The sequence below is a fragment of the Triplophysa rosa genome, linkage group LG22 (genome assembly GCF_024868665.1).
Source record: "Triplophysa rosa linkage group LG22, Trosa_1v2, whole genome shotgun sequence".
NCBI classification, from domain to species: domain Eukaryota; kingdom Metazoa; phylum Chordata; class Actinopteri; order Cypriniformes; family Nemacheilidae; genus Triplophysa; species Triplophysa rosa.
In genome coordinates, this window is record NC_079911.1 from 10,266,951 (window position 1) to 10,279,079 (window position 12,129).

General features: G+C 42.4%; 1 protein-coding gene across 1 annotated transcript; it reads left to right on the forward strand.

The window, feature by feature from the left end:
- Positions 1-4,882: 4,882 nt before the first annotated feature.
- si:dkey-175g6.2 (uncharacterized) lies at positions 4,883-9,224 on the forward strand. Its single transcript, XM_057321280.1, has 2 exons — positions 4,883-5,116; positions 6,142-9,224. The coding sequence occupies exon 2, from the start codon at positions 6,182-6,184 to the stop codon at positions 7,961-7,963; it is 1,782 nt and encodes a 593-aa protein (XP_057177263.1). The 5' UTR covers positions 4,883-5,116; positions 6,142-6,181; the 3' UTR covers positions 7,964-9,224.
- Positions 9,225-12,129: the final 2,905 nt, after the last annotated feature.

Below are 12,129 nucleotides of genomic sequence, written 5' to 3' on the forward strand. Positions count from 1 at the left end.
AGTAGATATTGTACTACATACTTGCATGTCTACTTTCATTTATTCATGTTGCACATGCTTCTATCCAAACAGGCTTACTATCGCAACACAAACAGTTCATCACAGGGAGACAATAACATTAGAGGTGCAACGCAATGTTCCACAGTTGGCCGGAAGGTACGCGCTAGCAGAGATTGAATGACAGATGTTTCAGTGACACGTGTTCGTGCCACTACGACAGTCTGTAGAAAGTGTCAGGGGTGACGAGAAAGGAGGGGAAACATCTGTCTCGAGTTTCTCTCACCGGGCGTGACTTTTCGCACAGTTACAAACATTTATTTTCTGGCTCGGGGAATGTAGCATACTCACGATCTGTTTTCATTCATCTTTTTGCATTCTATCTGCCTCCTCCCTCACTCACTCTTTCTCTGTCTCTCGCGCACACACACACACAGATTCGTTCCCCTCCCTCCCATTCGATGGATCAGAGGCTCGTGGGTGTCTTGGATGAGTCATATCAGCAATTTACCCAGTTTAAAGCATCTTTCAAATGACTTCCCTTCCAGTCGGGTACCGTGCTGATAACCGATAACGGTTTTCGTTCTCGCAAGGAGTTTTGGAGGACATTCGTCGTCCGTTGGTGTTGTTGCGCGCGTTTTACGGTAGCTGATTTGCGCATGTCCCAATCGGCGCGCTGTCCGCGAATGCCAAAAGTGTTGGAAAGTGATGCGGTGAAAACACGAGCGATGACTGGAGAAGATTTTAGACGTTATTCTGACACGATCTGATTTGTAAAAGAAAAACATTAAAGGACTTTGGTTATGACTTTTAATAAAATATTAGCAGTTTCGTTTCATCTTTGATTTGTATCACTGATTTTATGGTAGCATGCGTACTCTTGTTTGTTTGTGCGTTTAAATATGTAATCTTCAAAAGGCTATTTCAAAGATGCCGAATGCTTTTTAAAATCTTCCCAACGTTTGATAGGTCGTTTCTTTGTTTCTTTTTGACTCTCTTTCCCTGCAACATTTGCCTTCTGCCAACTTTACATTTGAAATGGGCATCATGGCAGAGGAAACGTAACACACAGAGCGTGGTATCCCGTAATTATAGCGCCCTCTTCTGGACTTACCTTTGCTAAAACTGCATGCATCCCGGATAACACCAAGCATTTTATTAAATTTCCCCACGTATGCATTACATTTTCTATATATTAAATTCTTAAAAATAGCTTTGAAGTTACTCGCCTAACAATAACAAAGGTAAAAATTCAAATTGTAGTCTACTTGTGTAACTCCTTATCTAATCTAAACTGTAACATTTAATGAGACAAACTAGTGTTTTATGTAATGTTACTTGTCTGATAACAAAAATGGAAAAATAATAATCTATACGACTGGTAGTACGCCTGAATGACCAACAGATTTTACACAAAATGTGGGAAAATCCAGTTATTTACACCACGTCCTTTACGCTGCATATCATTTCCTCACCATCTCTTATTTTTCTGGGAAGGCCAAACATAGCAGTTTTTTTTGTACATTTATAATTACAAACAATTTATACTGTATTTAATATGACTTTCGGCAATTGCTGTAGTACTTTACATTGTGGTATATCGTGCATAATCGGTGTTTTAGTGAAAAAAATCTTAATGCAATTCATTATATATAGGAGATTACGTTTAGGAATTAAAATTACTGTTATACTTAACAGATGTAGACACTTTATCTATAACACTATACAGTATTTTGTTTTCCAGTCATTGTCGTGTCAAAAGTCTGCTGTAATATTCACGGCATGTTTTATAGCAATGCATTCTAAAGACCAGTTTACAGAGATATTTATTTAGAGCGTATTTAAGAGGCGTACATTTATGTAAAAGCTTTTTTAATCTCATTACGCATCGATTTGGTTTTTTTCGGTCTTAAATTGTGGAAACACCTCTCCACATTTTTTAAAACACAATAGGCTATAGAACAAATGTAAATGACAGTTTTTTAGAACACCGCTTGCACCAAGTCAAAATGTTATGGGCGAGTTTATCCGTCCTCTCTCGGTGAAAGAGAGATTGATGGCAGGGAACCGATGACTCTCGCTGATATCAATCGGCTCATTAACTCCAAATACGAAGCTAACCTCCGACGTAATATGTCAAGGACCAAAGGTTTTCATCACAGAATTCGGGGAAATTGCACACTGGTCTCTTCTCCAAACAAAAACGCATGTATGTTCGTCAACATCGTATTTCCTCAATTCATTTGGGGGGAAACAATTAACAGTAAATGAATATAATTTTACGAATTTTTGATTACTGCTTTTCGTTTAATTCGCATGAAATGGCTTTTTATTCAGCACAACTGGGCAGGCGAGCGCTACAGTGTGTGTTTATTACGAAAATTGTGCGATCGGATTTTTTGCGACCGAATTAAGAGGACACGTTGCTATTGCTATGACCCCGTTTAGCCTTGAAATATTTTAAATGGCTCACAAGGTTGATTTAAAACGAGAAAATACAGCTCAACACTTTTGGCAAACGAATCTTCAGCGCGCGCGGGGTGGCTTTGATGAATGACGACGCACGCGACGACGGAACACGTCCTTAAACTGTAAATATTGACAGATCAAACATGCCCGCCATAAACGTTTTAAACATTTGCCTTGGCTCGCCATTCGTGGAACCGATGCACAGATCAAATAAAACAAACAGCAGATTATACCCCACTGCAAGTTGTTCCAGTGGCAATGGTCAAAGAGCGCGTGCTGACACGCAATAATCTGTCTCGATGGGGACGGTCCTTCATCGTGAATATCAGCGCATGTTATTCGGTTTGAACCAAAACCTTAAGTGACTAAATATGCAACTGGTTTATATGAAATATCGGGCTTGTTGCGTACTGAGGCACCTTACAGTACGACATTTTCGCCATATAAGAGCTTATAGCCTCAAGAGAGCAGTCTCTTACGAGAATTTGCCATCAAAACAGATGCGGTGCTCGTGTGTGGGCGCAAGGCTTGGGGTATGCTACACACCATTAAGCTTGAGCCGCAGCTGAGTAAAATGTGAAATGGGAGATTTAATCGATCCCAGGACGATGCTTTTTTCAGTCTCGTGGGAGTAGGAATTCTTTTATTCATGAGGAGCATGTTATGTCACTTCCATTAGGCGCTTGATGCGGTGCAGATTTTTTTGAGTGTATTTGAACATACATTTTCATAATTGCAGCCAATATGTCTACAGCACCCTCAAAAACCTGACGAATCTTCTCTTGGCTTGTGAGGGTGGAAATGTGGGTGCACAACAATTCCCATCAAGGGCCCAAGAAAAAAACGCAAGCTGTAAAGTACTTTTATGTTTGGACTGTTTTTCTTAGATTTTTAACAGATAATATATTCATTCTGTTCTTGCGCGAAATGGTCTGTGGGCATTTTGGGTCCTGCATTAAGTGCATGGATAGTTAGGGAGGAGGTGAGTCAGCGCGGGGGATGAAGAGCGTTGGTTAAGGGTTGCAACTGCGCTAATGCTGAGTGGCAGTCGATAATGCCAAGCCGTATCAAAATTTGACCATAGCTCGGACCTCAGCGCTCTTAAACTATTTGCCACCAAGAGAGAAAAGGACACGCACTCACTCTCTTAACTCGCCCCCTTTGTTGTATATCGCATATACAGAATTAAAGGTCGTTGTCCTACCAACTTGAATAACAGGAAAAATAATGTATTTCTTATGACAGGAAATATTTGTATTATAAGGGCGCTCATGCACCACTCCGGAGCGTAAAATGAGAAGGATTTCGTCGGCCTGATTATGAAAAACATTAATTTATAAACAAATAAAAAGCAAACACTCGCGATAATTTATAACAAAGGGGTCTCAAAAGTTGGCATGGCAATCCAAGAACACGGGTCTACTGGATGCAACCTTTTAAAATATTGAAATAAGGTTCCCACTTTGTAATGAGACAGCTTTGATGCTGCCATTTCGAGTGTGGCTCGTGGGACTTCAATATCCGCACTGCAACTAATCCAATTACACGAATCATAAACTGTGATTGGCGGGATTGCTGTTGGCTCCAATGCCACGCGAGCATTTTCCAATTAGGCCTAGTCCTAAAACCTACAGTATTCTTGTGAAGGTCCTAAACCACGTCAGAGAGACGTATTCTCTCTAAACGATAATTGCAGGAGAGAGATTGAAAAAGTATAGGTTGCATTCCGTCATAGGCTACATGTAGCTAAATCTAGACATGAAACTTTTTTCTGGATTGTTTAGGTCAAGAGAGCCAACCGCTTACCTGCTTTATACGATTAAAAAATACACGTTAATGTGAAAATGAGAATGACGTTTGAGACAGATGGATGAAAGTCAGGGGCGGCAGGAGACAAAGAGCGGAAAATTGAACGAGCTCGGGAAATTGAGCGGAAGTAGAGCAGTGAAGCTGAACCTCCTGCGTCACGGTGGGTGCAGTCGTTCGGTCTCTCTCCGGCTCTGATTATGAGGACACCTCAGAACAATTAACGGGCCAAAAGGCAAACGCACACTGAAAAGGCTACTAAGTAGTTGACAGACTCACATTACTCTGGTCATACCGTCTCTTCTAAATACAGTCTGTGTATTAAACCTAACATGCTTAAGGTTCCAAAAAACACAATTACTCAGTTACAATTAAGTTTAGTCTATGAGTTCATTTAACAGTGTTGGTTTCGCGGGTGCACCACATTGCTCTCCGTTCTTAATGGAGAGACTGTTTCATTCATACAATCTCTGTTCATTCATCAGAGCACCGTAGCGTACCCTGTGAGTTCAAACGAGACACGAAATTCTTATCAATGGAGAGTCTGACGTCAGCAGCGGCGCGATGACTCGGGGGTCACGTGTTCGGCCGAGTCTATACAAATTGGTGATGCGCTGTCCGTGGTTCTGAAAAAAATCACGCACCGCGTTCATCTGTGGAGCAAATGACATCTCTCAACTGTGCGAAAAAGACCGAAGTGTGTTCTTCGTAAGTGTTGTGGGAACGAAACTGACTTGACTCAAGTTTTAAATGAACTTCAGGAGAGCGATTGTTTCCAATGCTCGTCTGTTAGAGACCAAGAAGCACAAGCTTTGAGTTCCAGCTAATTTGTTCAGGAAAGCAGGTGAGTTGTCCATCGCTATTCTTTAAATGAATGTGCTGTATAATTTGTGAATAGGCTATGTACCATATAAAAACAAGGTTTCAGATAACTTGACATGATGAAGTTTTAAACAGCTGATGATACTGGTGATATTTTGCTATCTTGAGATTGCACGCCGTTGAATCTAAGCGCGAGTCATTCAAGAAGAGATACAGGTCGACCGATCAACAAGCGTTTGGCGCAAAAATTAATAAACGCGTAATATTTAATATGACATAAATAATTGTTTATATACTTATGTTTTTGATGCCATAACTTAGTGTTTGGAAAATTTTAATGCAATCTGTTATAGCCCGTTTTTAAAATTTGTGCAAGAAATGATATCTGGGTATGAATTGTTTGGAGAAGAAGAATTTTGAAATATTGAGACTTTTCTATTGACTTCATTGACAAAAAGAAGCAGATGTAACGTATAAATTTGCCATAAGTTAATGACAAGTGTTAATATGAATAAATAAAAATTGCTCGGAGCGATTCTCGTTATTACACGCGTTATGCTCGTTTCGCACCAAATCAAATAACACTTTTCTTTTCACCACACAATCGGCACAACGTGTGTCTTTTTAAAATGTTCACACACTGACTTTCGAAGTGTATTTTTAATTTACCTTCAGCACATGCCAGCCTGTTGTGATTCTTTATTGATTCGACACAAGAAGTGATTAGGAACGTTAATTAGGTGTCCAAGGAATTCGCTCGACATTTAGGATTTTTTTGTGGTGCTATGTAGTCTATGTGGATTCGTAACAATCAATTTATTTTAAAAACTAAGAAACTATTTTGTTGGTCGTGTTTTTGTCATGCATATTAATGTATGTACATGCTTTGATGTTAAGTTAAACATATTTCAGCCACCCACGTACAATAATGTTCTGAAACGTTCAAAAAGTTAAACATCGAAGCATAATTTCTATTAATGCTCAGATAAAGAAAGGAAAAAAAAAACAACAACGCAGATATTAATCACTACATTTTTATATTTACAGGTGCTCCCCACTCCCCCTCACCCCATCCCGTTCTCTCTGCATGGTCATGTTCTGCTGTTGCTACCCCTCCAGCACCTCAGCTCTCCTGATAGTCCTCCTCAGCCTCACCCCCCTGCTGGCCCTGGCTGCCCCTGCACTTCAGCAGAGACCCCCAGTCAGCAGCACCACCAATGAGGCTCTCCACTTGGCAAAAGAGGACCCGGGGGCAGCAGAAGGAGCTGCTTGGACACACAGGAATGTGGACGACCTGCTCCAGAAACCCGTGGGACAGGAACGTGTGTCAGATATGGGCTCTGCCAGTGCTCTAGCTTCCGTTCTGCTCGAGGCTCTTGACCACCCAGCCAGAGAAAAGATGGCCATTAAAGCGGATCCTGAAGAGGAACTTCCACTGGAGGCAATGAGAAATCAGGATGATTATGAGCAGAACAAAGAAATGGAGGACGACACAGAGAAGTCAGAGATGGAGGAAAATGGAGGACGAGAAAAGGCAGAATCAAAAGAGCAGTGGCCAAAAGATGAGGGCTACGAAGAGGACGTGGCAACCGCGGCTGGAGCAAAAGACGAGCAATCGCAGAGCCAGTCGAACGTGGCATCCCTCCTTCAGCGCAAAACCAGAGGCTATTTCCAAAACATTGACCTCGGACTCCAAGACAATGAGATTCTGCCTCCTCTAAAAGGCTACAAAGCCTATAACCAGCAGCTGGCCCAGGCCACCAAGAAGCTTAAGTGGCAAGAGGAGAGAACTAGGAACCCATCGCAGCTAGAAAGAAACTTCATGGATGATTTTGACTTTGTGGAAGAAGAGGAGGAGATTATAACCCAGAAGGAGGAGGAGGCGCGAGCACGGGCAGAGCAGGAGGAGGTGAGGCGGCAGGAGGCAGAGGCACAGGAGGCACGCGAGGAGGAGCAGAGGTTGGCCGACATCGCCTCCGACATGCTTCTGGAGTACATGGGAAGAAAGCAGAAAGCATCGTCCTACATGAAGGAGGCGGCTCTTCTAAGCAACGTGGCTGAGGACAAGCGCTCTAATGAGGTGGAGGACAGTGATGACGATGATGAAATGGATCCTCAGACGATTGACAAGCTGATTGAGATTTCCAGCAAGCTCCACCTGCCTGCCGATGATGTGGTTGAAATAATCAGCGACGTTCAGGAGAAGAAGAAAAAAAGGAAGGATTTACTTCCCAATAACGCCCCTCGTTTCCGCCCTCTGGTTCCTCTGAAAGCCAAGCCAAGGCCTCAGGCATATCAATATCCTAAATCACCTAAGAAATCCTCTCATGCGGTCAATCCGTATAAGAAATGGTACAAGGAGAAAAACAAAGTGAAGCTCAGCAAGCAGGACTATTGGTTTAAACCCCAAAAGCAGTTTCTGGCCTATCCCTCGTTCCCTTATTACCAAAAGCCATATCGAGCGTATTACCCAGTCTACTTTCCTCCCCCTAAGCCCCGGTTCTACACAAATCCTGCTCTCTCCTTTGACTACAACTTTGGGGGCTCCATGGGCTATGCCCTCAAACCTCCGAACCGCAGGTACAGAGACAGGGCAAAGGCAAGGGATTGGAAATGGTCCCAAGCCCCTCAACGCGCCCAGAGCCCCTACCCACAACCGGACTCTGTCATATCTAATTACATCCTGCCCCATCCTCGAACTTACCAAGCCCTCCCCATGCCCAAACCTCGTTCTCCTCCCAGCGGGAGAGCCCCCCCTTACTTGTACCCACCAGACTATGTGTACGATGAGCCGGAGTCTCCACAGGACAGTGACGAGGAACTGGAGAACTTCATCGAGAAGATTTATTACAACCGTAGATTATATTAGTCAGTCGGAGTTCAGGATATTCTCAAGCGATGATGCATTGAAAGCGATGAAAGAGTGAGGAGAATTCTGGGTATAAACTGAAACGGAGAGTTTTGAGCGACAGGGCTGTTTAAAGACAGTTAGGTGTTTCTTCTCCACTCTTGTTTTTTGATACATTCCAAATCAGGAACGGAAGAGACGGTGCTGTTATATCAGAACCTCTCTGCGTGCACTCATTTGGTTTCTCTCGCAGTTTACATTTTAATTTGGTGAGAGAATACACAGGTGAATTTGTAAGGTTTCATTCAGGTATGTTTTTGATTCTCTTGCATGTTAAAAAAGAAAACTAAAAAACTAAATGAAATGGTAAAACATACAAACAAACAGACAAAAAAGGTGCCAATTGCAAGAGTTTACACAAAGATTTATTTTCTTTAGGAAACACTTGATTAACTGAAGAGCAAAGCTCGGATTCTTGATACTGCAGGGCACAGTAATAATTGTTACAAAAACAAGTAACAGTCAAATTATTACAGGCTTTTTCTTGAGGGTCTGTTGGAATGTTTTGATCAACGTTCCTATTGCCTTAATACTGATCACTGTTTTAGCTCATCCATGTGCATGCAGGTCTTGCACCACTAAAAATGATTCACGCACGCTGTAAACAATGCTTGAAACTGAATCTTCCATTTTATTCACAGAAATGCAAAATGGTGAAAATCTTTGCTAGGTCGGTGCCCTGTCAATCTGCTTGGTGGAATTCTATACCTGTACACATGTGATTCAATGTAAACTTGACATCCTGCCAAAATGTACGATTTTAAAAATGCCCGTTGCTGGGGGTTACCTCCAACATTCAACCACTGAGTATGGGATGTTTGTCTCGAGACCTGACAGAACGCTGTATAATAATGTTCGTTCTTCGTTCTAAAACAAGTTTTAAAATGTCTGAGGTTTGTGAGGAATAATCGGAGGGTGAACAGTTTGCACGTCTATCTGTATTTGCATCTTAAAAAAAAAAAAGTCTGACAAATTTGGGGAAAATCGCCTCTTTAAACAAACTGTGATTATTAAAAAAAGAAGAAAAAAAGAATGAACTCAAAATTACTATATCAAGTGTTTTCATCAGTTAAACCGTCTTGTGAAAGGAATTTGTTGTTGTCAACTTCCAGATTGTAAGTTGTACAGTCAAATAAACAATTGTGTGTGCGATGTGTAAATAACAGCATGTCGATTACTAGTTTTGCTATATGCTGAAAATAAAAGCAATTATTTTATTAAAGTCAGTTTTTTAAAAATGTCTTATTGGAATATCTTTGATCAGAGTCCGAGCCAGAAAGTAATTAATTTCTCTACCACAGATGGTGAATGCCAAAGCAATATGCCATTTCTTATCTCACCTGTAACAAAAATTGCATTTGAAGTCAGAGTTTGAAGCAGCATGCCAAATGCAACATTTAATCTGTGTTTGATCTTTGACTTTAGGTGCCAAAGTGTTCTTAGTTGTTACAACATCTCTTAAAAATGATAAACATCATTAAAATAGGTGCATACGCATATCCACATACGTCTGCATTACTCGTAACATTTACACATCAATAACATTCATCCAAACAAGTGTAATTATGATTATTGAAAGAATCGTATTTATCAAAACATCAGAGCCAAACAGCTTTTCGTTTTATAAATTAGAAGCATAAATACAGAATGGCAAACAAACGTGCTTGAACACATCTCATATACACATAGTCATCTGTAACCAAAAACATGTTTTCAACCTTTTGAAATGGATGCCATTCATTCAGAAAAAAAGTGGTGGATGAAAGTCATTTGTAAATAAATCGAATCTGTAATAAAAAGAGAGTAATGTGAAGGGAACAGGCAAAGAGACACAGACCAAATGAAAAGCGAGGGGTGGGGAGAGAGAAAGCTGCAGTGATTAATGAGTCACATGATTGACGGGTGAGTCATCTACTGCCATGCACCACTGCAGAACCTCGAGCACCCCTCTCTCTCACTCTTTCTCTCTCACGCTAGGCACAAACAGCAGCCCACTCCCCCACTGACTTTGGACACATTGCAGAACTCAATTATTCACAAAAAACACTTGAATTAGGCAACCGCCACGCATGCAAACACATTTGCGCGCGCCCGTTGCGGCGGAGCCCGCTCTCCGTGTATTTGGTTAAGACACCGCTGGGACCTCACATCGGGCAATAACGCTAGGTTTTAACCCCAAATTGACGTTCATTGTCATGCTGATGCTCTCTAAACGTCTACTGCTTTCGAGCCAATCGCCCTAAGTGGACGGTCCCGCTGCAAATTAACCATTGCAGACGGCTGCTGGAAAATGTTCCATTAGTGACCAAAGTGCAAGGGCTGCGGGGACGGCCGTTCACGAGTCGCCTGTGTGTTTCTCTCTTTTCTTTCTGCGTTGTAATTCAAAGGGCCGCGAATGGGTGTAAATGCGGAGAAATCTCGCAGCGCTGCAGTCCGAGGCTGGTGAGTCATGGCCACTTACGCTCTACCTCCATTTTGAACGGTTTCCTTACAGGGAGTCTGTTAAGTTACTCCAATAATCACTGTCAATGGACGGCCGACTGTTCAAAAGCTTTACATGCAAAGCCTTCCAAGTCATTAATGTACGCACCGTTCTCCATCTGTTGCTCATTCGCGCGCGCGCACACGCACGTCAAAATCAGCCGTAAACACAGGCTGATGCACTGATAACAGAGCCTCCAACACTTCAGAGGTAAATAAAGTGCCTCATAATGACTGTGACTCAGATGGCAGCTCTAATGATGCATTCTGCCGAGCCAACCAACACGGCACGGCGAGAACACTCGCTAAAACTTTCTCCGTGACACGCGCGCGCTAAGGTGCTTCAAAGCGCCTTGAAGCTCTCCGCTGCCTTTGTAGATAGACAGCACCATTTATGCCCTCCCTGGATTTCAGTGATTAGCCATAATTGAACAGAAATCGCAGAGAGGTTGTTAAAAAAATAATAAAATAAAAAATTCTCCCCCGATCCTTTTCGGTATGCCAAACCTTTATGCATGATGATAATTGCCGTGTAATTACCATTCAATTATACCCTCTGCTTTCCCCGTAAGAGCTGTCAGTGGGTTCGCGAGGAGCTGATTGCCAATGTCTACCGTTCTTTCTCGCAAGACGAGCTGGATGTTTTTACATTTACGTCAGATTTGAGTGTCAAACAGCGTTTATTGATTTCAAATGTACCTGTTCCGGCAGGTCACAATGCGCTCCAAGGTGTACGTGGCGCGCGGCTTTAATGTCACGTGCTAGAGGGTTCACATTAAAGACTGAAATTATTTTCTTTCTGAATCAATTAAAAATGTTCCATTTCACCCGCTGGGGGGAACGCTCTTTGACAGCACTGGGGAGGGGAGGCGGCCGTTGGGCTTTCTGTTCCCTGCGTGCACAAGCCGTCATGTTTCCATTAAAGAGCTTTGAATACGGTGACACTAAAACAAGAGGGACGCAATACCTGCGTTGTGTGGGTGTTTAGAATGTCTGATTAATCTAACTAGCTAGGCTATCTAGAAACATTTTTTGCACGCACGCACGCACGCACGCGCACACACACACACACAAACACACACACACACTTTCAGCTAACGCAAGTAGAGCACTTCAAAAGTCATGTATTTGCACTTTATTCAAGAGAACATTCTTTAAAAAAATTGGCCCTCTCAAACACAGCCAAGCCTACGCACGCACGCACACACGCAAGCCCACGCGCTAATAGTGCTCACGCTCGCCAATTCTTCCTGAAAAGTGTTGAGCACAATCAGCTCCGCTAAAACACCTGCAGAAGGTTAACGTTTGGAACCACGGCGAGCGGAAAACAACATCAGCACTTCATTCATCTGCTGTTGGGGTCGGTGGCGCATTTAAAGTAAAAGGGTGAAGAGGGTTGAGGGGCTGATGAAGTCAGAGAGAATGAAACCGAGAGAATAAAGGTGAAGGTCTGAATGACTCACCCTCTATAAGCACTTAGCCGCCAGCTCTGTGAAGTGGCACCGCCTTCTGAGTAACAAGCTCATTGCCTGCCAGATCCTCAACAGAACACACACAAACGCGGGCAAATTATTCGTCAAATTATGTCAAAAACATGATTGTTTATGTGCATTTAGGATGCTGGCTGTAGCACACAGGCTACACAA

Bases quoted from the DNA above. Each gene is read 5' to 3' on its own strand.
- si:dkey-175g6.2 (XM_057321280.1), top strand. From the start codon at position 6,182: ATGGTCATGTTCTGCTGTTGCTACCCCTCCAGCACCTCAGCTCTCCTG.